The sequence below is a fragment of the Symphalangus syndactylus genome, chromosome 3, assembly GCF_028878055.3.
Source record: "Symphalangus syndactylus isolate Jambi chromosome 3, NHGRI_mSymSyn1-v2.1_pri, whole genome shotgun sequence".
Taxonomy (NCBI): domain Eukaryota; kingdom Metazoa; phylum Chordata; class Mammalia; order Primates; family Hylobatidae; genus Symphalangus; species Symphalangus syndactylus.
This window is the reverse complement of record NC_072425.2, coordinates 138053814-138079922: the sequence shown is the minus strand read 5'-3', so window position 1 is coordinate 138079922 and position 26109 is coordinate 138053814. Positions and strand designations below refer to the sequence as shown.

General features: G+C 45.2%; 1 protein-coding gene across 1 annotated transcript in view; it reads right to left on the bottom strand.

Moving 5' to 3' along the window:
• GRIK4 (glutamate ionotropic receptor kainate type subunit 4) overlaps window positions 1–26109 on the bottom strand; it is a 342581-nt gene that overhangs the window by 3538 nt on the left and 312934 nt on the right. The window contains 4 exon segments of the mRNA XM_063636591.1: window positions 3043–3161; window positions 17910–18038; window positions 22553–22778; window positions 24151–24316. Of these exon segments, the coding sequence (XP_063492661.1) occupies window positions 3043–3161; window positions 17910–18038; window positions 22553–22778; window positions 24151–24316 (640 nt within the window).

Below are 26109 nucleotides of genomic sequence, written 5' to 3'. Positions count from 1 at the left end.
ATCTCACACCGTGTGAGATAAAGGCCACAAACATCAGTCAAGCCAAGTCGCCACTGAGTGCATTTGCATCAAACTTACAAGGAACTTGGAACTCTCCAAGCTTTTTAGGTTTCAGAACTGTGGATGAAGAATACAGGATAGGGCTGGGCACAGTAGCTCACACCTGTAATCCCAGCATTTTGGAGGGCCGAGGTAGGCGGATCACTTGAGTTCAGGAGTTCGAGACCAGCCTGGTCAACATGGTGAAACCCTGTCTCTACTAAAACCACAAAAATTAGCTGGGCGTGGTGGCATATGCCTGTAATCTCAGCTACTTGGGAGGCTGAGTGGGGAAAATCCTGTAAACCCGGGAGGCGGAGGTTGCAGTGAGCCAAGATACTGCCACTGTACTCCACTCCAGCCTGGGCGACAGAGTGAGACTCTATCTCAAAAAAAAAAAAAAAAAAAAAAAATATATATATATATATATAGATGGGCCTGCATTTTTTTTTTTTTGAAACAGAGTCTTGCTCTGTCGCCCAGGCTGGAGTGCAGTGGCACAATCTCAGCTCACTGCAACCTCCGCCTCCTGGGTTCAAGCGATTCTCCTGCCTCAGCCTCTCCAGTAGCTGGGATTACAGGCGTGTGCCACCACATCCGGCAAAATTTTGTATTTCTTAGTAGAGATGGGGTTTCACTATGTTGGCCAGGCTGGTCTTGAACTGCTGACCTCATGATCCACCTGCCTTGGCTTCCCAAAGTGCTAGGATTACAGGCGTGAGCCACTGTGCCCGGCCGATGGGCCTGTATTACTACGATTACTATTATTATTATATCCATTTCACAAATGTGGAAATAGAGGCTCAGAGAAGTTATGTATGTTGCCAAAAATCGACTAATAGCTGACCCTGAATTTGGACCTAAACCTATCAACTCCAAGCCCGCACATACTCTGTTGAGTGCTCTACTCTGAGTTGAAAGGACATTTTCCTAGACCATATGGGAGCAGAAGTCCTCAGTTCTTTCATGTTCTTTCATCCAATTCTATCAATGGGACAGTTGTTCTACCATGGCCAAATCGCTAACATAGCATTGACTCTTTATTTTAGCTATTGGGACTGCTCTAATGACTTGCTTAATTTTTCAATGTACTTGCAGACCATGGGTGAGCTTTGGGGAGAATAACGAAATGTGAAGCAGCTACAGAGAGGTGATGTCACTTAATGGAATACGGCCTACATTAGTTTTCCCGACTTGGATTATAGGCCCCCATCATACCCCCCAGTTGTTAACTAAATAGCAGAGACTCTTGGCAAGTCACTTAACTTCTCTGTGCTTCTAGTAATAACTACAATAAAAACAGTACCACCTGCCTAATCTATTACATGTGACAATACTATAATGACATAGATCTATTGACTGTCTACTCCGTGTCAAGCACAGGGATAAAAGTCACAGTCTTTACTTCAGGCAGCTCAATCTCTAGTAGGGGGCTGATACCAAAGTAATTCCAACGTGGTGTGTAAGTGGTTCATGCATAGGTTACAGCGGTGTCAGGAAGTAGGAGGATGACCAATTGCTGGGAGACAGCAGGAGAAATGAGGAAGGATTCACAAGGAAGGGAACACTTGAACTAGGTCTTAGGGAATAAGTAAGACCACCACCTTTTAAGGGGTGGGCAAAAGGAAAAAGCCAGTAAAGCTGGAGACGGCAACACAAGGGGAATCAAGAGAGCTGGGTGCCATGCAAGGCAAGGGAAGAGGGATTCTGAAAGAAAGTATCCCCATCATCAAGGGACACACCGAAGTCCAATAATGCCCAGTAGATTCTCTTTGGTTTGGTCCACTTGGAGGGGTCAGACCTTTAAGCATCGGCCTTCCACTGCAGGCATAGGGAGAAACCAGGCTGCCCTGGGTTTCGGACCAAATCGGGAGTGAGGTGATAGAGACTGAGATCCTCTCAGCTGGATCCCCTTGGTTTGGAAGAGGAGAGGGATAGAGCAAGAGCAATAGTAATCTTCCTATTATTTTGAAATATGGCAGACACGTTCATAATTGTGGACTGGAGAAAGAGCAGGCAGAAAAAAAAATACAGGGGCAAAAGAGGATAATCCTGGAGTAGCTGAGGGAAGACAGGATCAAGGAAGAGACAGCAGGAGGACTGGGGTATCTGCTGCAGCTGCAGGGTGGCTGAGCTGTGGGGAGATGTTTAGTGGGGGTTTTAATTCAGGGCTGGCCACTCCTGATTACTTGGGAGATGGGAAGTAAAATGAAGCTGTATGCATGCAGAAGCAGAGGGGCCTGAGGAATGGGCAACCACGTGGAAGTCCTACAAGGAGACAGGAAAGAGGCTGAGCACAGTGGACCAGGACTGGCAGGTGGTGTTGTGTTAAGGCCCCATGTGAGGCCAGACTCCACAGACTTCCAGGGGCACTGTTTGTCCTGCTGTGAGATATTTCCCCAGTGCCAATTAGAAAAGGTTTTTAGGAAGATTCAGAGTTGGGAGACTGAGATAGAGGCTAATGTAACTTTTAAAAAAAATCTAATAATGCAATTAACATGTAAGGATTTATATATCTTCCCTGGGGTGGGTTGGAAGAAGAGTGGCATAAAGTCTTCTTCCTTCTTTTCAAACTGTTCAACCTGGGTAAAGTTTATATTAACCCTGTCTCTAAGCCACAGTTGGGGAATTGAACTTATTCAAAATCCCCGAGAAGGGGGATAAAATTCTTGGGTTCACATGAGTTGGGATAGCTCTAAGGATCTTTCCCTGCAAGGCAAAAACATACTCAGAATGAAAGGACTGAGGTTGTCTTTTCCATAGTAACCTGGTACTTTCACCTATTTTTCTCAACTGTATCTTAAATGATAGTTCTAGAAGGCTTTGTTGTTCATAATAATTACTAAGTAATGAAGCATTGATCCAAATCCCCTCTGCTGGGCACTGGGATTCTCTTCGCTGCACTTCCTGTGGTAAGCGTCTGAAATAACCTTATATGTGCATGAGCCTGTGAACTTCACCCCATCTGCCAACACTATCGATCATACCCCTTTGAAAGTTTACCTCAGTTGCTTCTGAGTGTCTGAGAGTCCATAAAAACTCCAACATAGCCATAAAAATGGCCACGATTAAGCCACAAATAAGAACCACAAAGATTCCACCAATATTCTCCATTCCCAGGCCTGTAAGAAAGTGATAACAAATGAAAAATATTGTAAAAGATCAGGAAGACACAATCATTTTATCAAAAATGCTAAAATCATTTAAACAAGAACTTGAGTATTGTAGATGCTCAAGTAGACACCCATGCATCTACTTGACATGTAGACACCCAGTCCTTGAAGATATTTAATTATTTATCTGGAAAAAATGCAGCATAGTTGAAATAAAATGGAAGAGAGAGAACTTGCCATCAATCAAGGACACTGGCAAGAAGCCTACCAAAGGGTGTCTCGGGCTGGGAGGTGAGGAGCATTTAAGAAAAGGGCTCAGGCAAACTCTGACAGCTTACAGAGAGAGACATGACACCAAAATACCTGCCAGTTCTAATAGTTTCATAAAAGTTTTACTCAACCTTCCTAACATTGTATTTATGTGATATAAAGCAACTGTTTTGACCAAACCATGGATAGAAAAAATTATATTTACCTATCTTTGTCAGCATGTTACTAAAATACTTATTTGGAAAGTAAAACTTTTTATCCCACCAAATGAGTGGTTCACAACCAGCTGCCATCAGAACTGCCTAGAAAGCTTGCTAAAAATATTGATTCCTAGTCCTTACCCCAGACCTACTCAATCAGTATCTCTGGACATGGGGCCCAGGAATTTGTATTTTTATAGAAGTTTCACAGGTGATTCTTTTCTAGTCATTCCTAAAATTAGTTTACAAATTGGTAATTTTTGAAGCATTATGCAATTATGTAAGTTCCTGGGAGTCAGACATCGTTTCTGGTCATGTCCTCATTGCAAAGCATGATACCTGCCACACAGTATATAGTCAATAAATACTTATAGGATATGATATGGCTGTTTCATTTCCACAGTGTCAAACATTGAGTTCAGCTATGTAATTAAATGCTTCTTTTTGGCATCAGAGAAACCCAAACACAAAACACCCTGATTCAACTGGGGCCACAATCAGAAATCAAAAGGCATCTTTCATCCAGGAGGGTCTCTTGTGTCCCGTGTTTTTCAGGAATGCTTGCACATCTGAATGTTCAGTCAGTAGTGTCCTCACAGAACATGGAGCCTCATCAGTGTCAGGGGCAGTCAGCTTCGCACGGCACTATGAGATGAGTCACAGGGCCAAATCAGAAATCAGCGCTACCTTCTGCACTTTGGTAAGCTGGAAAAATAGCTCTGTCTGGCCATTTCAGGATGCCCAGGGTTTCCTTTCCCAAAGCCCTAAGTGGATGTCTGATTTTTGTTTTTAAAATAACACAGTGCAGTAGCCGTCTCTGCCTACAACTGAAAATCTGCTTGGAATGACTCTGAGGACTCACATGATGAACACACCAAATGAACTATACACTCTGATCTGCAGGACCACAGTCAACTCTTGAGTACCTGTGTGAATGTGGGAATCCTGTATTTTGAACAATCAAAAATAGGGGCTCATTTAAAAACTCAATTCTACCTTCCAGGAGGAAGGTACTTAAATGGACAAAAAGACCTTAAAACACCTATATTTGGAGGCCCAATCTCACATAAAAGCAAGTAGAAGAAAGTGTACCCACATCTTATGTTAACATCTGTCCCTCTAACCTGGGCCATTTGGGTTAGAGCCACTCTGGGAGCATCAAGAGCCACAAGAAGGAGGGGATGAAAAAGGGACACTTAAGAGGGAATGTACCAAGGAGCTGGCTGGGGTTTGTAGGCAGATACTTCAGCCCACAGATTTAGGGATGGTGAGAACTGGAGTATTAGGATGTGTATCTGTGTGACACAGATGAGTTACCTTCTCTGGCCAGCCCCTGTGGAGGGAGGCTGGGTGGACATCCCCCGTGAATGGGGAAATGACAATGGTGACATGAAGAATGGCTACCTGCTCAGGTAACTGGAGTCTCCAAGTGACTGCTGAGATTCTACAGGATGCCCCCATCACTTGGCAATCGTTGTGCTTGAGATAGAAAACAGGACAAGGGGCTGGATGCAGTGGTGCACGCCTGTAATCCTAGCACTTTGGGAGGCCAAGGCAGGCAGATCACTTGACGTCAGGAGTTTGAGACCAGCCTGGCCAACGTGGTGAAACCCTGTCTCCACTAAAAAGCAAAAATTAGCCAGGCATGGTGGCTCACACCTGTAATCCTAGCTACTCGGAAGGCTGAGACGGGAGAATCACTTGAACCCAAGAGGCGGAGGCTGCCACTTGATCCAAGATCGTGCCCGGACTCCAGCCTGGGCAACAGAGTGAGACTCCATCTCAAAAACAAAAGCAAAAAACAAAAGAAAACAGGACAAAGGCCCCCTTGCAGAGGGTCTCACATTCCTCTTGTTTCTGTAGAGAGGGTTTTCTTTCCCCTTTAGGTCTTCTTCTGCTACCTGTGTTCCAGCTGTGCCCCCTGCCTCCCTATCAGTCACCTCCCTGGTCCTCCTCCAATCTTCTCTCCACTGGCTGTCTCCCTCAGTACATCCACATACTCATGTCTCTCCCTCCTTAAAGACAAAGAAATCCTCCTTACTCTCTCCAACTCTGTCTAATCCAACACTTCTCTTTCCTTCCATGGCCAAGCTTTTTGAGAGTTGTCTACATCAGAACTATTTTAAGACCTTCTAAAAGCCCTTAAAAACACTTACATTTGGAGGACCCATCTCACATAAAAGTAGAACAAAATGCACCCACATCTTATGTTAAATGCATTTAAAAATCTTTGCTTCTGATATTACTGAGTGGCAAGAAACAGTTAACTTACAATTGGCTGTGATTTCTCAACAATCATTGCACATACATACAAAAGAATGTTGCAAAGTTAAAAATCTAACCAAAAAATTATTTCTACATGTAATGAAGTTTTTACAAATATTAAATTTAAAGATTAATGAAGTTGAAACAACGTTACATTTTGGAGATATTTAATTAAACATGTCAATTTAATTTTGCAGTTTCCTTTTTGCATTCTGAAGCCTGTACTTTTTATTCAGACTTCAAACATAATTTGGACACTCAAAAAGCTTTTAAGCTCCAAGTAACTCTGTCTATGAGATCTAAAGGAGAAAATGATTCTGTTTTGAATACACTTTTGTTCTTGTTATTCAATCTTCACCCCATGCAATTTTGTCTTGCACCACTAAAACCACCCTTGCTATGGTCACCAATGAACATTTTGTTTCTAGCCTAATGGAAATTTTCTAGACCTGATCTTGCATGACCTTTGTTAGCACTTGACATTGTCAGTCACACCCCCATCTTGGCTTTTTATAAAGCCATTTCTCATCGCTCTCTTCCAATCTCCTCAATCTCTTTTGATTGGCCCGGGGCACATTTTCTTCTCATTTTCCTACCGTTGGTCTCTTGCCTCTCCTCTGTGTCTTGGCTATTACCAAGTCCTGCTGATTTTGCCTCCTAAATATTTTTCAATTTCTTACCCTTCTCTCTATTCCTCCTGCCACTTCCCTAGTTCAGGCACCCACCATGTCTTGCTTGGACTATTGCAGTAGCCTTTAAAATTATTTCCCTGCCTGTAGCTGTTTCCTCCCCAACTCCGCACGCCACACAGTTGCCTCACTGATCTTTCTGAAGTACAAAATCTAACTGTGACACATTCTCAAGTAACACAGAATTGTTTATAGTTCCCAGCACACAGCATCGTTGGTCCTACCTTCCATACCTTTGCTCCTGTTAATTCCTCTGCCTGGAACCTACCCCTATTCCCCAGACACACATCTGGCTAACCTCAACCTTCGCTTTAAGACTTAGCTCAGAGGTCACCTCCTCCAGGCTGTCTTCTCTACTTTTACCTGACTTTTAGGTATACTACTTTTGTGTTTTACTAATAACACCTTGTTTATCACTATTATGCATAAAATAATACACTAGTTTATATATCTGGATTTCCCACTACACTGTGAGTTTTTTTTGAGGGGAAGAACCATGCCTTGTTCAACTCTATAACCTCACAGTCATGGTACCTGGCCCATTATAGGAGCTCAGTAAATGTTTGTGGAAAGAATGAGCAGAAAGAAAGAGGATAAAGACATTCCAGATGTAGAGGGCTGCATTACCAAAAGCTCTGGACTCATATGTATTCCTTTTTAATTAAATTTGGTTTGAAATAATGGTAAAACATGACAGCCCTAGTTGAGTGCTCCGCCCTGGTTGAGTGCTCCAGCCTGGTCACAGAGGAAGATGGCCCAGACTGTACTGAGTGATGGCTAAAGGGGACTGAATATTGACATGAGCAATTCACAACATGGACCGCCTGTATTGGGTGGGGGTATTGGGAGAGTTATTAACAGGCACGTGGTCTGCACTGGAATAATTTTTATTAGATCACGGAAAGCTTTGAGGGGAGTTGAGGTTTAACAGGAGGCTGGTAGAAACCATGAGTCACTGAAACACCCCATAGTCTTTCTTTCCCAGCTTCTCGCATTTCATGGCCAGCATGTTAATCATGGGTGTTGGCTCCAGCATCCTGATTCCTGGCTGAGTGGCCTCCTCCTCATAGAAGCAAGGCTTATATACCATTCGTGCCTTGAGGAAGTTATTGGAAAGAGGAAGCAAGAATAGATGCTGGCAGAGTCAGAGTTGAAAAACAGATGGAGCGGGGAGTGGGAAGGGAGAGTTCGGTGAGCGCAGCAGTTCCATTTAACACTGTCATCAGTCATTCTCTAGAAGTCAAATGCCTTCCACAGCACATCGACATTCATCAGAAGGGGCCCTTGATGTGAACTCCCTCCAGCCTACAAGGCCCATGCGGCACTCACAGATGCCTCAGTACCGGCAAGGGGGACTGGGAAGACATCTAGTCATCTCTTTCCTTCCCTTCTTCAGATGGGACCACACATAAGCCATGCAGGCAGATGGCTTTACAAACCGGGACTTTCTCCTGACACTTGAGTCTCTGAGGCTCAGCTATGCCTCAGCAATCAGTTGCATTCACTGAAATAGAATCACGCTCTCCCCACAAACTCCTGGTTGGCTAAATACTAACTTTGGTGTCACCCGCAGATTGCCCACAAATATTTTGCCCACAAAATGATAGTTCACAAATACAAATGAATAATGTTCTTTGTCTCTTGAACTACAAAGGGGAATGGCACCCTACAAGAGAGCACCTGTGAAGAGATGTGAATTTCCACCCACCCACCTGCTCTTCCTTTGGTTCCGTCTGGCTAATAACCACTTCTTGGATTCAGGTCCACTCGTGTCCTAGCCCTTAAAACACTCACATATCTCCACGAACCACTGTGGAAATCTGCGACTAAAATACAGAGGGAAAGCCCCTTTTGAACAAAAAGTGAAGGAAGGCTGGGAAAAAAGGCAGAGGCCACAAAAGCCATGGAGGCAGGTGCAGAGAATCCACTTGCACAGAGAGGGGACTGACTAGTGCCACGAGATCCCAGCAAGAGACAATGTATTTGCTCTTTGACATTGGTCAACAGATCTTGACTGAGGAGCTTCCATGAGCTGGGCACTATGCTAGGTGCTGAAGCTCTGTGCCACACTGGCTCATCAAGAGCATTGGACAAGAACATGGATTCTTGGAACCATATGGCTTTCAAGCACTTTCTATTTCAGAACTATATTCACCTATAGCCATGCAAGTGTATCAAACAGTCTGATCTCCAGGGACTTATTATTGTAAATAGCAACTTTATGTGCCCAGATATAAACTGACCTACATGATCTTCCCAGAAAATTCAAAGTGATTCATCATGTTGAAATGGCAAGTTTGCCATTTCTTCTTGCATTCACCAAGGCATCTGGTGACTAGACCTAGCAGATTCTGGAGAGAATAATGGGAGGAAAGTAGGCAAAAGGGACTCAAACTAGAAGAGGGATGGGAGAGGTATTTGATAAATTTTGCAATTTATCCAAACATGAGCTATGGGAGGTTGCTTATAATCCATCAAAATATGAGCTCAAGTGCCTCATTTTTCATTTGCTATCTCATTCAATTATCATTAAAAACACCACAGAGAAGGCCCATTGTCCCCACTTTACAGTTAAAGAAACAGAAATTCAGAGAACTTAAGTTGTTCATGTTTTCATAACTAACATGAATTCTAGATCAATTTGATTCCAAAGCTAATGCTCTGTATAAATATAAAGCTGACCTTTATGAGTGTTTACTATGAGCAAAGTTAGCTGCTAAATGTTTTAACTCAATCCTTACAGTTACTCTGTGAAATGGGCACTACTCTTACCTCCATTTTTCTGACACGGAAACCAAGGTGCAGAGGAGTTAGGTAACTTGCCCAAGGTTCCATGGCTGACAAGTGGAAGTGCCCAGATCTAAACTGATGCCAGGCCCCTCCCGTCTACTCCACACCACCTCTCCTAGTCACTCGGCATCCACTCATGCTGCAGGGGGGTGATTACAGACCTCAACCTGGCATCCTAATGACTGAACACATTCCTGGGAACCTCTAGAGGGACACAGGGCAGAGGTGAGGGGCTCTACATGTGAGCTACAGCTCAGCTTATAAAATCCCCTTCTGTCCTTCAGAACATGACATCGCATGTTTGAATCGATGATTTGTTGGCTTAATCTTGGCCCAGTTTCCAGACAACAGTGAGCTGAAGTCTTAACAATTCTGACCTGCTTTGTTGCAGACTCATGGGGCCACCATTTGCCTCTGTTCTGATCACAGTTTCTGGAAATCCCTCTGGAGTTTCTCTCTCTCAAAAATAGATCTAATTTGATCAGAGAGAGGCTTCCTCCACAGCATCTCTCTGAAACACTATCTAAATTCCCACATTCAGGTTTCCAGCCTTGGCTCTTTCCAGAGAAACCAGAGAACCAGGATAACCATGCTGGATCCCATGAGAAGAGAGAGGGAAGCATCCCCGGGGCCCCCTCCACTCCCATCACTCACCCCCACTCTTACTAAGATGTCTCACACTTCCATTCCCACCGTGCCAGACAGCAAACTTCCTGTTTTCCAAGGATTCTGTGAGTCAATGCCACTGGCCTCTTTTCCATTCTTGAAAGGGAACCCTGATTTTCACAGCCTGGTGGTGTATTTATGTTCCTTTGAAGCCCCATTGTGAGCTCGTGTTTTTCAAGATAAAGGTATTTAATTTCCTTGGAGTTCACCGACCACCTTTTTGTCTAGCAATTGTTCTGCAAAGACTTCAGTAATCCAATCTCCTTGAACTGGGATGCCGGCATCTGTGAGTGGCTAGCGATATTTTCTTTTTATAGCAGCTAAGTGAGAAAATAAATAAATAAGTGTTTTTTGAAAAAGAAAAGGCAGAAGAAAATGAAACAGCTTGGAATGGAGCCTGTTCCTTTTTGTAATCTCCAGTTTTCCACAGGATCTGCCTTTTCGGTTTTTTAGCGAGGTAGGGAGGTGGACAGCCATCCAGCTACGGGCAGGGAGAGTCAGAGGGGCGAGGAAGCGAAGGGGTAACGTTGTGGCTCTTACCAGAGGCAAGCAAAACCTGGCGAAAGACTCGGGACCGGGGGCATCACCACAACGTTAGGATTCTTCTCTGGAATTTGGCAGTAATGTTTGAGCTGTAATATTAGATTAGAAGTGGGGTAAGCACCAGTTCCTTTTCTTTGAAATTTCTCGCATTTTAATAGGATAACAAAGTAGAAAAGGATTATGTCAGGCACTGGCGCGTCGTCTGGTACATTCTAATTAAAACTGCAGCCACTCTCAGTTTCAGAGGTCTCCGAAAAACAGACCCACTCATAGTTCCTTTCACCTCTATCCCTCTCTGCCCGTTCCATATTTCTCTCCTTCCTTTAGGCACACGTGAAAGCCAACGGATTCAAATTCTAAAAAAGAAATTTAGAGCTGCTTGGGAAAGCAGGTGAAAACTACTGCCCTCTGTTCAGTCTGAGACACAGGAAAAAAATATTCCTAGGTCCTGATTCTTGGTGAACACTTAAAGACTTAAAGCCCGGGTGTGGTGGCTCATGCCTGTGATCCCGGCACTTTGGGAGGCCGAGAGGGGCAGACCACTTGAGGTCAGGAGTTCGAGACCAGCCTGGCCAACATGGTGATATTCCCATCTCTACTAAAAATACAAAAATTAGCTGGGCGTGCTGGCATGCGCCTGTAATCCCAGCTACTCAGGAGGCTGAGGCAGGAGAATCGCTTGAACCCAGGAGGTGGAGGTTGCAGTGAGTCAAGATCGTGCCATTGCACTCCAGCCTGGGCGACAGGATGAGAATCTGTCTCAAAAAAAAAAACAAAAAACGATTTAAGGGAAGAGATCTTTGGGTCACGTCGGTCGTGTTTTTCCAAATCCCTTGAACAATGAATTATATACCACAGTAAGTTTGACAGCTAATTTACCAGAGAGACCAAGCAACGGCACCTCCCGTTTCAGGCTAGTGCTTCTTACTTGGCTTGGAAGAGGTCACGTGCAGTTTCGCTTGGCCAAGAAGCCTCTTAGCCTCTCTGAGTAATGTTTGCTTGGGCTCCAGCCATGGCACAAATGGGGCCGCCACATTAAACTGGCACTAGCAGCTATGGCTGGGACAGTAGCTAAAGTCCTGGCTTTCAGAGTGATTTGCATAGCATCTCCCAGACAGCCCCACTCTGAAACATTGCCTCTTATTAATATAGCTCAACCTCTTGTTCCAAAGGATAACCGTAGAGAGACAAGTTAACACTGGCTGGCTGATAGCACCCAGAAATCTTCGGATGCATTTGGGACCTGGACAGGATGACTTCCACTGTTTATTTTCCCTTTCATCTGCTCAGTTCTCTTCTTCATGCCAGGGAACATTTGGTCCCAAAGTGCGGTGGAGAGAGGCCTCCTGTTCACTTCTTTCCATCTTTCCTGGAAGCCTGATCTCCCTTTCTGCTCCCCTGTCCCTCCATCCTGAACTCTATTGTCAGCACAGCCTTCCAAAAACTGTGGAACCATCTAAACCTCTGTGGATGCAGAACTGCTTCCAAGGCCAACAACTGCAACAATTATAACTTTATATTTCTATTCCACCTCCAACTTCCATTTCCACCACATGGCCAAAAACATAGAGAATTTTCAGTCATTTCATGTTTAAATTCACTTAAATCCAGTGTCTTCTCCATTCCCTCTTCTTCCTGGGATGTATTTCAGGTTTGCGGTTGTGTCATTCTATTGGGGTGGGGATAGGTGTCTTGTCTTATGCCGTAGTCCACTTAGATTTCCAATATCTTTGTCTGGAGTTAAAGAAAACTCAGGCCTTTCACTGGGCCCTCTGCCTTGGGTCCCTATGCGCCGCCTCTTATGTCCCCCACTTCACTAAGGCATGGCACATATTTCTGGGGTTTGCCAAACTCCAGAAATATGCGTCATGCCACGGTATAAACCCATTACACAGCCAAACTCTCCAGATGCGAATTCTTCTCTGCTCCACATGTACCACCCACAGCCCCTGCAGAAGTAAAAATCTCTTTAGAACTCTTGGAATATCCAGCTAATTCTGGGAGTGATATCTGCCACTCTCCAGCTCCCAGGAGGGCAGGGACCAACCCCATTGTAACATGTCCTTTTCTGCTCAGAAGCTCCTGTCCTGGCCAGGGCATCCTTTTATCTGATTTGTAGACTTGGTGGCCTGGTTGGCCTGGTTCTTCTATTTCTTTCTCTTTTTTTTCACTCTAACTTCTAGCATTAACTTTTTGCCCAGATCCTATTAGGAATTGACCTTCTATATTCCAAAATACTTCTCTAGCAAATCAAAAACCTTGTTCTCCAAGGACATTATCTCTGCTGTGAGCTTTAAGAACTTATTTTGGAACTTAAAGCCAATAATTTGACTTGATTTCTCCCGAGGCAATAACAATCCCCTGGGACCATGAATGCCGCTAAGAGCTCAGAATTCCGTCCCACCCCACCAGCTTTCCTTGTGCCACATCTCACCCCAGAACCTTTGAAGGCTACTGTCAATTCTCCCAAACCCAGTCCAGGGCACTGTTGGTGTGCCAAGGAGTCTGGCAAAGCTGTGGCATGATGATGTGGCATCTTCCTGGGACACTGATTTTACTTAGGGTTTGGGTGGGAAAACACATTCTTACATTAAATAAATATGCCTGTATTACAGAGTAAGATGCAAAATTCACATGTATTTTTAGGACAGAACAGAAGACTTCCAGGAAATTCCGAACAAGTGGGCTGCTTTAGACAATGTCCTAGATCCCCAACAGCTCCCATTTAGTCTCCTCTGCTTTTGGTTCCTCCTGTGAAAAAGCGTGAGACAGATTGGTTGCAGTCCAAGTACTTTTACCCGGTTTTCAACAATCTCTTAAGACCAACCTCATCGTACCTATTCAAACCGAGTTCTCAGTGTAACACCTGTGCCTCACAACAGTCCTAAAGCAGCGATTCCTAAGGGATGCTTCCAAGTCCAGGCCATGTGCCCTTAAAACCTTCCCTGACCATTCCACAGAATTCATCACTTCCTCTTCTGGGCTTCCAGACATTCTCTTTATACCGCTATTAAAACCCTCCCACACTGCAACCATTACAGCAACTATCTGTGCCTCTCTCTAGCTTCTAAGCCTCTTAAGGGCAAGGCCAGGTTGTATTCCTTTTGGTAGTTTCAGAGCCTCGCACAGTGCCTGCTACACAGTAGTTTACCATGCTGTTTGTTGGCAGCAACAAGAACTACATGAATACTTTCCATTGCAACACTTGGGGTGCTGGGCACCCGTTTGAAAGGAAACAATCATAAGATAAGGCTTTCCAGACTTTTCCTCCTCCAAAGTCAGGAGGACTTCGAGACGCTTGCTCATTCACTTGTTCATTTATCTATTCATTTGTTGTTCATTGTTTCATCAAATACTGATGGCAGGTGATGTTCTGGGCATTGGGACACAAAAATTAATAAGACACAGTCCCTGTCCTTGAGTTGCTTATTGTCTATGGGGGAATAATGTCAACAGACAGAAAATATATGTCTTAAGTGTTGATTTTTGAAGAGCCCTTCAGCCTTAGGGAGAATGGATGGATGGGCACATTCGCGGCTTGGGGACACTACTCAAATCTCTCATTGTGCCTTAATTGCTCGTTCAGGCCTAGATTTTGGAATAAAATTCATTGCCATAAACTTTGTGCCAGGCACTTTGCTGAATGCTTAACATGATTTATCTTATTCAACCTTCACAACAGCCCTGGGAGGTGGCCATGCTATTATTACCTCTATTTTCCAGAGAAGGAAACTGAGGCTCAAAGATGTTTCAGAGTGTCTACTATCACAAGGCCATCTATGGAGTGGAGTCCATTTGACCCAATGTCCATTGAAAACCTATCAAAACTGCCTCGGGGAAGAGAACCACCCTAGTGACTGTCAGTAGAACAAACACGTATGCAGGAGGGTAAACATTTCATGAGCTCCATTCTTAAGAGGTAGGTGGGGAGGGATGAACAAAAGAAAGGGTCCTTGGACTTTGGGTGAGATCTGGAATGGGAGAGATGGTCTAACTCAAGGTCTGTGAGTGGAGACTGCAAGGCACCGAGATCCTGGATCCCTTTCCCAGAGCTTGCCAATGGGGCTGCCCTCTGCTCCTCCACTAAGTACACAAAGCAGGAGGTCCTGGGGCTGGATTTAGGGTTCAGGGAGGAAAAGGGGAACTGGAAAGATGCGATCAACTCAGTAGCGAGTCTAAAGGGGAAACAAAGCTCAAGAGATCAAATGGAATAGGGTTGAAAAATGAAAGAACAGCAGGAAATCCCAGACTAGTAAGGAGGAGGAGAGGAGAGAGACTTGGAGCTGACCAGAGCTTGCGGCCTGGACCTGATGGGTCAACGACAGGATCCTTTGGAGGGTCCCTGCACTGCCCCTGGCCACTCCTGTGTGGCTCCAGCCTCCCTCTTCTCTAGCACCTCTGCACCATTGCACGCCTTCTGTCAGCTGTTCAGAGGAACAACTGAGTGTGAGCGGACAGCTCCTGGTGCGAGGGCTATTTGGGAAAGTAACTCCAAGCACAGTCTCATGAGTCACATTAGCATGACCCAGGAAAACACAACAATTGGTAGCTTCTGACAGCTAGCAGCAGTTTTCATCACACATCCCACAAACACTGAGTAACTACTATGTGCCTGGCTCTGTTGGGGAGGCTAGGACCACAGAAGCAAATGAGACTGGGTCTGGGTCTAAGGTGCCAGCAGCTGAGTAGAGGAGACCAAGATTGCAGCATAGTGCATTGAGTGCTCTGTCCAAAGTCACAGAAGGCCCTCAACCCACTGTGGTGAGGGGAGAGGGAGATCAAGGGTTTCTAGGAAGAAAGATACCTAGACATTACTTGTATTTCACTTATCAATCAGAGGAAGGATTGATAAGCAGAAGGTCCTTCTGCTCTAGGCCCCAGGTTCACCTCTCCATTTCCACTTTAGAAAGCTCCAGAGCACAATACCACTGCTGTTTCCCTGCAGATGGAGGAGAGATGGCGCTCTTTCCTGCCATCTTTTAGCTCATTGTTATCATACAGCAACATTAACATATGATGACAATCATCCAACTTTATTTTAGCTATTCCAGGTCCAGCCACATGTTTCCAATCCATGTGTCTTCTTTTGGGGGAGGGAGTGGAGGAGCATGTTGCTACCCACACCTTCCCTAGTACAAACGCATTACACAACCCAACTCCCAAATGCGAATTCTTCTCTGTTCCACATGGACCACCCAGCACCCCTGCACACAACCCTGCCCACTGTGCTGACTTCTGCCCCACATCCATCTTCAAGGTGCATATCTGCCTGCAATGCCCTCCTCCCACGGTGTCGACCTATTCAGGTCCTGGACATCTTCAAAATCTAGTTCATTCTATCCAATCCACAAAAGTGTCTTGACACTTTTTTCTGCATCTCCCCCATTTTCTTTTACTCTGAACAAGCAGAAATAATCTCCGCACTTCACCCCCCAGTATTTAACTGTAATTTGGCAAGTGTCAAGAATTGTTTGCTAACCACTTCAAGTAAGTTAATTTTGTTTCCAGAAGTCATTTTAAGATGCTTGCTGGTAGGCCTGTAGAGCTTTCTTATTCCCAGGAGTGTGAAGTGATGTGCTGGGACTCCTCACTGTCACTCAACATATCCCTGTTGATGGAATGGCTGGCTGACCCTTGAAAGTAACTCCTCTGCAGGCAGCTGATGGAATCAGACTGCCCTGAAGTTCTGAGAGCAGCAGAGCATGGTGCTAGGGTGCACATCAGTCACAGCTATGATACACTGGGCCCAGGGATGAGCCAAGCTCTGTGCTTTTTCACTCTCCCTTCACAGCAGCCCTATAGTGTGTTACTTACTGAACTCATTTAACAGATAAAGGAATGAGGGCTCAGTGCTGTTAACTAATGTGCTGAAACTCACAGACTTGCAATTGGTAGAGACGAGACTGAAATGAGGTCTGCCCAGGCCCTGTGTCCATTCATGTCCACTGCTTTCCCCATGGTCAGCTCTGGCCTTTGGGGAGTGAAGAGCCAAGAAGTGTGTGGCCTCACTCAGTTCCTCTGAGGGCAGCATTTCCTTTAAATTATAAAAAATACTTGCTCCACATATCCATGTTCTTGAGACCTCTTCTTACAAGACAGAGACCCACATATAGACACTGAGAATCACATAGTTATTCATTCACTGTCTCATCAGGGACAATCATTCATGCTGAGCAGAAAAGACAAGCACATGATATCCTTCATTCTACTCCTCAGCTGTCTTCCTCGGGCAGAGCGTGGACAGGTAAATCTGTTGCATATTTTAACAAGGCTGCAGTAGATGGAGTAGTAGATATGGTACGTGACCATATGATTTATTGTCTAAACCAGGCCACTTTGAGAATGAACGCTGTCTAGAAATAATTTATAGGCATTAACTGATCTACAATAGATAGAAACAAGACTATACCATCCTGGGCAAACTAGGGTAAGCGTTCCCCTACAGAAAATCCTGGGTGCTCAGGGACCCTCAACACTTCTTAGCCATACATCTCAGTAAGTGACTGCTTTCTATTCAGCCTAATTTAACATTTGCTCATTCATTCGATAAAATATCCACATGTCCGGCTCTTTGGGCAGCCCTGTGATGACCAACCCTGCCCTCATGAAACTTACATTCTAGTAGAGGAAGTGGAAAGTAAACAAATACATAAGAAATATAATATCAGGTAGCGATGAGGTCTGAGAAGGGAAATAAGGTGGGATTAAGGTGATGGAGAGAAATGTGTAGGGTGGGAGTGAAGAGCTCTTCGAGGGGAGGCCAGGAGGAGGGAACAGGTGCACAGGCCCTGGGGTGGAAGAGCCAGATGGGAGGCTTGGGGACCACAGAGAAGAGAGGAAGGCTGAAGGGGAACGGATCACATAGGGCCCTGAATTTTATTCCCAGTGGGATGGGAAACCATTGGGAGGTTTGTGCGGGGGAATGCTGCCACCGAGTTTGCATTTTTAAAGAGGATCACTCTGGCTAGTAGCGGAGAATATACTGTAGACACACAAGAATGGGAAACTGAAACCAGGAGACTGTGACTGCACAGGTGTGAGATGACGGGCCAGGGTAGAAGCCATGGTGCTAGGGGTCAGAGGCAGCTGGGTTCAAGAAACATCACGGAGGCAGAGCCTCTAGGACTTGGGAGCCGGGTGGACACCGGGTGCCTGTGATATGCAAGACCCTGGGACAGACTTGATCCCCCGCCAGCCCAGTTTATACCTAGGTTCCTTCCAAGGCCGTTTTCAATGGGTCCTAGAAGTCATTATGTGTACCTGGAATTTGAACACGAGAAACAAGCTACTCTGGTCCTCTAGGGCAGAAGGAGGATGGCCCTGAACGTCCTTACCTTTAGCTCTGTGATCTTCCTCCTTGGGGCACTTCCCTCCTTCCCACCATTTGCGCTTCAGGATCTCCAGGCGGTTGTTCTCCTGTAGCTGGAGAATGGCCAGATCAAACTCGTCCCGAAAAACCGAGCCTGCGGGGGTCACAGGAGAGCCCAGGACACAGGTTGTGAATGCCCTGTTAGATGTCACTCTGCTCCCCTTCCCGGCACACCTCCTGGCCACCCTGCCTGCTTTCACCTCGAGAGGGGACAGACCGATGCAGTGGGTGTGGCGAGCCCAATGGGCCACTGCTGTCTACTCCATTAGGGCTCCCCCAGGAGAGCAGGGACTTCTGGCTTCATGCAGGGTTCTCAGGCTTTTCTGCTTCCCTTCTCTCCATGCTGACTGGCACGTCCAGCCCATCGCCAAACACCCCAAGATGGGTCAAGAAACGGTTTTCCAGGCAGTTGTGCCATCCACCTCCCCAACCGGGCACCACCACTTTCTAAATTAAAAAGATGGTCTATCCAAGTTAAACAACCTGCCCACCGACACACAGGACGCTGGCTGCAAAGCATCCCGTCCACCTCCAGGAGGCCAAAGCTTGTGTTTCTGTGACACAAACCTCTTAGTCAGGTGTGTCCAATTTCTACTTTATTTAAATTAATTTCTCACAGCTGGGCACGATGGCTCACACCTGTAATCCCAGCACTTTGGGAGGCCGAGATGGGCGGATCACTTGAGGCCAGAAATTCAAGACCAGCCCGGCCAATATGGTGAAACCCCATCTCTACTAAAAATACAAGAATTAGCTGGGTGTGGTGGTGCACACCTGTAGCCCCAGCTACTCAGAAGGCTGAGACAGAAGAATTGCTCGAACCTGGGAGATGGAGGTGCAGTGAGCCAAGATTGCACCACTGCACTCCAGCCTGGGCAACAGAATGTGAGACTCCGTTTCAAAAATAAATGAATTAATTTCTTAGGCACTCGTAACTCTCACTACATTACACCTGACAACTGCTTATCCAGAGAAGTCACCAATCAATGAGAGAAGAGCCACCCCAGAGTGTTAGAATCAGGTCACTAGGTGTCCCCCACCCTCAGCGCTGCCTGCTGAGCACATGAGAACCCACTGCCTGTCCATCACCCTGTTTCTCCCATTCCTCCTTCCCTCCTCAAAAGAAGGCTTTTTTCTGTTCACTACCATTCTTTTTAAATTTTTCTAATGCAATTTTGTCAAGGAGCTTTGGTTCTAGAATTTAGGTTTAATCACAAAAACAGGCTTAAATGAAACCATGTTAAGCTCAATGTCCCAGCACAGGCTGAGGCCTGAGATTATTAAGAAAGAGCTGCCAAGAGGCTGGAAAACAACTAAACTGCCCAGTTTCCTTGCCCAAACTCTATGAAGGCTGGATGTGGACAGATGCCCCAGAGGAGAAAGGCTACTGTGAAGGATCAGACAGAAGCTTGGAACAAACAGTTGAGTGCTTGTCAAATTTTCATGTGCATTGCAATCACCTGGGGATTTCGCTGAACTGCAGAATCTGATTCAGTAAACCTGGGGTGGGGCCTGAGAGTCTGCATTTCCAACAAGCCCCAAGGTGATGTCCACACTGTTGGGCCATGGACCACACTTTAAGAGGCAAGGAACTAGAACATCTCCCAGATCTCTTCCAACTGTGAAAGCCCACGGCTCCACAGTAGAACCTTCCCTACTATAGACACAACTATGCTTGGACGCCCAAACCCCAAGCCTGCAGCACTGGATGTGTGTATGTGATTTGGGCAAACACCAGCAGAGCTTCATGTAGAGTAAGTACTTATTACACATCTTACACATTGTTGGACCCGAACCGCAAGCCTGCAGCACTGAATGTGTGCAAGTGATATGGGCAAACACCAGCAGAGCTTCAAGTATGGTAAGTACTTATTACACATCTGCATTGAATGGACACACGAACGAGTTGTCTAACAGATGTTGTTAGGTGGTGAGACTAATGAACATTCCAGGTTTAGAGAGAACTGTCTAGCCCAGCAAAGCATTTCAAGCAGCTTCAAGGCATGTTCAACCCAACCTCGTAACACACCAGGGGCCACATGAAAGGCCTATTCTGCTTACTCCTTGGTTACCTACTTAGTTCCTAAGCCACCTGATTAATTTTCCATCTTGTTCCTTGTTCTGTCTCTCTTAATTTTCCTGGGTCCAACCACATTGCTTATTCCATAGTTAGGCTCTTACATTCCACTTAAGAATGATACACATGCCTGTATCTCCTGGGCATACTCCCAGCTGAACCTAAATCCTGACTCATCAATGAACTGTGTAATGTTCTTTCCAGCCTCATATGGGAAGCTGGGCTAGCTCAGAGTAGACCTTCCCACCTATCCTGTCCTTTCTAGCTGATAGGACCCATTGGCAACATGGTCTGGTAAATGAATTACTGGACTGGAGACAAGCATCCTAGGCTCACACCCAGCTTCTCTACCTATTCTGTAACCTTGGACAAGTAATATGTCTGCTCTGAATCTGAGTTCTGTCCTCTATAGGATGGGAATAACCACATCTGTCTTGCAGGGGGGACTATGAAGTGAGATAACATGTGAAAACAGTGTCATGTCAGACATAAAGCAAACACATTGCCTTCCATTTTTCCTTGGTTATTGATGAAAATGTCTAGAGTTGCAGTCTGTCTTACCCCAACTCTCCATAGTTTTGTTCCATGAAAACTTTGGAAGCATTTGAAATCTAGGTCGAATTTGTTAAATTGCTAGAGTATCATCAAGGTGTGCCTTAAATTCATTTTGCAGTTCACGCCTCCATCTTGAAACAAAATGTCAGCAAGTATATCTCTCAAAGGGATCCATAATCTATTATTAGTGGACACCAATGAGATATAACAGCATATAGAGGGTGTGCAGGTTTATGAGTACCCAGAGTGAAGCCTCCAGTTCACAGAACTCCTAGTGCCATGATTTACAGAGTTCAGGGATGAACCATATTATTACCTGTGTTCATTTTCTTTGTTTCTGATCAGAATTTAAGTCATTTGCCTTTGTCAAATAGCAGTGGCTCATGCCTGCAATCCCAGCACTTTGGGAGGCCTAGGTGGGCGGATCACCTGAGGTCAGGAGTTCAAGACCAGCCTGGCCAACATGGTGAAACCCCATCTCTACTAAAAATACAAAAATTAGCTGGGTGTGATAGTGCACGTCTGTAGTCCCAGCTACTCGGGAGGCTGAGGTACGAGAATCACTTGAACTGGGAGGTGGAGTTTGCAGTGAGCCTAGACAGTGCCACTGCACTCCAGCCTGGGCTACAGAGTGAGGCTCCATCTCATAAATAAATAAATAAATAAATAAATAAATAAATAAATAAACAAAACATAGGAAACCATCGAAGAGATGAGAAGAACACTAATATCTCCCAAAGCAGGCTCAGTGTGAGACACTGAGGTAAAGCACCTAACTAGATTATCAGGTTTAATCCTCCCAACCCCATAAGGTAGGTATTAGAAACCTAATTTTATGAATTAGATAACTGAGGCTAAAGAATGCATCTAAGGTACCACAGCCAGTAACCAGAACACATCCCGGGGTCTGCCTGACTCCGAGCCCGTGCTCTTTACACCCGACAGGTGTGAGTGAATCCTGCAATTTACAGAGTTTTGAGCTAAGGTAAAGATCAAGAGCAGGGATGTGTACTGTAACTACAAAGATGAGCATACTATATACCAATTTTCTCCCAGAGTCTGATGGCCTTGATTCCTGCTTCTTCCCCTGTTGCCTTGTACAAGAAGACCCTCATACAAGCACAACCCTCAACAGCACCGGCTCTCTATGGTGTGTGTGGAGGGGGAAGGGTGCATGTCAGAAGCGGCTGGAGGAACATTCAGATCCCCTTCACAATCACCACAGCAGATATACATGTTCTCTCCTCATCTTCTTGGGGAGGTTCTGTTAGTAGGGGAAGGCCCAAAGTCCAAAGTGTGAATGTCCTTTTAAAAAGCACAGCTAGGATACCTTTCTGCAAGCCAAACATCTCTATCCTCCTATTAATAGAACAAGACGGGGTGACACTCAGTCAGCAGGCTGAACACCAGAGCGTTACTGCCCCTTCTCAATGACCCACACCGACCTACCATAGGTGGATCAGTGAAATCCACAAATAATTTGAAAGCCATTCTATCTAATCATGGCCGTCTCCTTTAGAAGTAAACTTTTCACTGGTGATGCTAACAAATAGCAAAATTAACTGACTTGAATTTTACCATCTCATCCTTCTTCCCACTGCTAGTAGAGATAGCAATCAACAGAGAAATGGCCAAGGGGAAGCAAGCAAGAAGAGGAACAAAAGGCCTAAATACACACCAAAGACATTAACATGCCCTTTAATAATTAGCATTAGCCCTTTAAATTAGTCAATTAATCAATCAGTAACTAATCAACTAGCTCTTTAATAATCAAGGATTGAGCACTGGTCGTTGATTAAAGGAAATATGTGTGTTTGCTTTAAAAAAAAAAAAACTTGAGAATGCCCACCTAAAGTCACTGTTAAACTGGTTCTAGCAACAGGGGGTACTGGATTCAATGCTGCTTTCAGTGGTTTGAGCTACCCTGACCCTGTCTGGACAAAGCTACCCAAAGAGGCTGTTCCTCTCCCGCATACCGACTGGCATGCCAATCCCATAGCCCTTGGTGTCCAGCAGGCCCCCAATCTGAGTGAGGTTGCAGTTTCGCTGCCGATAGTACTCGTTCATGGTGGATTCCAGGAGGAAGGCATAGTTGGAATTCAACACCCTGGCGATTCCCTCCTCTGTGCTCTTCACGAACACGCTGGGCTGCTTGGAATACATGTAATTCCACATGCGTTGGTAGGTCTGGTAGCGGGAATTCTGGGAAAAGAACAAAAGGAAGCAGGATTGGGAAAAGAGGAAAGAAACATTGGTTTAAAAAGAGAGGGACTCAAAGTGCACCTTAAGATGCAGGCCCTTCTGCTTCTCCACCCGCTGATCACAGTCAAGAACCTTTGCCCTTTCTGTCTCTCAACACAAGATGTTCACTGTCACTGTGTAATGGCAGAGGAGGGAGTTGTGCCTTTGATACGTTTTATAGAAAGATGAGGAAGCAACAGGGCACTAAGGTCCTGATTTCCCCATTGGTAATTGGTTTTGCCTCATCTACCCTCAAGAGCTCTTCTACCGCCAACCTCCATTTCCGGTAGAACTGAAATTCTGGTTGGGTACCTTCATTGTCCGTCAATTTGGGGCAGTGAACTTAGGGTCATTTAGGACTATACAGAGATACCCTTTGAAGAAGCAGTTTCACTATTTTCTATCCACCCTAAACCAATTGATCAATCACATATCCAATGCTGGCTGCTGTTTTACAAATAATAACAAGTCAGAGAACTCTGGGGGTCTATCCAAACCCTGTGTTTGCATGATGACTTCACTGTTCTCTGTGCCAGTAGGAACTGAGACTTGCCTGGAAAACAGAAAGCTGAAGGCACTGGACTTGTTTCATGCGAAAATGAACTTCTTGGATATTAGGTTGGTTAGACACCTTTTAACCCCAGGGGAAACCTGCTTTCCAAGAGAGCTTAAGGCATATGAAAACCACTATTCCATCTGGTCTGGCTGTCAGGCTTGGCGATCAATCAGTTTGCCTGAGAGCGAACACATCGCTGTGGCAGGGCTTTCTCCTGAGCCTTGCAAGGGAAACTCAAAGAAGCCAACAGGGTCCCTATCTGATACCTATCAAGTCTGGAATCAGTGAAACCAGTTCGTCTTAAGCTGGTGTTCCTCAAACTTCAGTCATTCGTGTGTGAATCTTGCTCTGTCTAAATACTACCTATACGATTTAAATCACTTTAAAAATGTAAATGTACGCGTTAACCCCATTCTATGCAGTAATATAAATGAAACTACAGGTTTGATTCACTGCATATATATACTTTTTTTCTAATGGCCAATAATATAAACATGAAACTATGGCAACTAAAAAATAGTTCCACTACATTAGACCTAAAATTGTCTCAAGTACCACCACTCTGGCACCGGCTGATATTAATGCAAAGTTCTTTTGGGACCTCATTCCAGGTTTATTTTGTGGAGCAGCAGATAAATAAGCCCCATGTGGAGCTCCAAACTATATGTTCAAAAGAGATAATGAGATGACGAGAGATGTTTTTATCTCCAGCAGACAAACATCTCAACTTTATTCTGCCCAATTCCCGATGTTGGTGAGCAACCAAATGGGGTTTACTTGGAAGAAGGTCATGCTGGAGCCTCCGTGAATTGTGCCATATTCAATGGCGGTCTGGTCAGCCAGGTCATCCACTGACTCAATGGGCACATCCATGCGCTGCACGGTCAGGAAGGCTGCCAGGTTGGCCGTGTAGGATGAGATGATGATCAGCGTGAATGCCCACCTATGTAGGAAAAGATGAGGAAGTCATCATTGCCCGGGCACCCCCTGGAGTGTTGGCCCCCGACCCCAGTCCTGCTGTGACATAGGAGAGACCAGGCATCTTTATTCTGAAAGAGCTTTCAGCCTAGTGGGGGAAGAGAAAGGAGGCAGGGCATATGATGTCAACAGAAATGAATCGCGTTTGTGAGCACTGCCTGGAAGAAGACAGTTGATTTGTTTTTCTTATTTCCTAAAGGAGATGATTATTGGGTTATTATTCAAAAGAGGTGTAGTCCATGCACATGAGACAGTTTTGGAGACTGAGAAATGAGCTAGTGAATGAGCTGCGGGTGCTAGCTACAAGGGCTCTGTTCAGAGCTAGAGCAGGATGGCTTCTTTTCCTCCTTGTGCTGAAGCCAACCTTCAAATGTGCATTGCCAGGCACTGAGCATCTACCATGAGCTACATCCACTATGTCACTTAATCCCTACAGCTCAGGGAAGCAAAATTCTTATCCCAGTTTTACAGGTGAGGAAATTGAGGCTCAGAGAAGTGAAGCAACCTGCCAAGTAACACATTTGTTTTTTTTTTTTTTAGATGGAGTCTCGCTCTGTTGCCAGGCTAGAGTGCAGTGGTGCGATCTCGGCTCACTGCAACCTCCACCTCCTGGATTCAAGCGATTCTCCTGACTCAGCCTCCTGAGTAGCTGAAACTATAGGCATGCGCCACCACTCCCAGCAAATTTTTGTATTTTTAGTAGAGACGGGGTTTCACTGTGTTGGCCAGGATTGTCTCCATCTCTTGATTTTGTGATCCACCCGCCTCGGCCTCCCAAAGTGCTGGGATTACAGGCGTGAGCCACCACGCCTGGCCGATAAATTCTTTTTTTTTTGGAGACAGAGTCTCGCTCTGTCATCCAGGCTGGAATGCAGTGGCTTAATCAGGGCTCAATGCAACCTCAGCTCCCAGGCTCAAGTGGTCTCCCTGCCTTAGCCTCCCAAAGTACTGGGATTATAGGCATGAGCCCCTGTGCCAGCTGATAAATTTGTATTTTAAAACCAGTTCTGTAAATTGTAACAATAGAAAATCTTTAATAAAGACTACCTGGTGAAAAGCACCTTTGAACTGCTGAAAGGCTGGAATTATAAAATACTCTTATAATGGTCATGCTATTTCAAATTAGAAGATTGTTTTACTGAGTAGACAGAACTCATTTAAAATTAGAATAATTTAGCAGCTCAGGCAGCAGATATGCTAAGTCCATTAAAAACTATGTGTTCATTTTAGTAGGTTAAACAAGCCTTCTCCCATCTGGTCAACAGTATGGATCTACATCCCAATCCCAAGGGGCTCAAAGATAGATCTAAGCACAGTTTGGGATGGAGAATCACAAATTCTGAATCAGTGGAGCCTGAGTTCATGAGGCTTTATCCATTATAGAGACACTGACGATGAATGCATAGTGATTAACACACAGAACTCCGCAACTTGCCGCTGCTGGATAGATTTTCAAGAGCAGCAGGTCCCATTGCCCCTTCTTTTGCCATTGTGAACAAGAACTCTTGCTGGCTGCCTCCCCAGGAGTGAAGCAACAGGGGCATCCTCTGACTCGATGGGCACGTCTACATGGCAGTTCACCAGCGAGTGAACTGGGTTTTGGTCCTGGCTGTGTTCCACTGTGAGACCGTGGGGAAAACCACTCGCCTTCTCTGAGCTCATTTACTTGTCTAATAAATATATGGGGATAATCATGCCTGCTCTGCCTATCGCTGGAGAGTTGTGAGATAAAATGAAGTAATATGTCATGAGTGATCA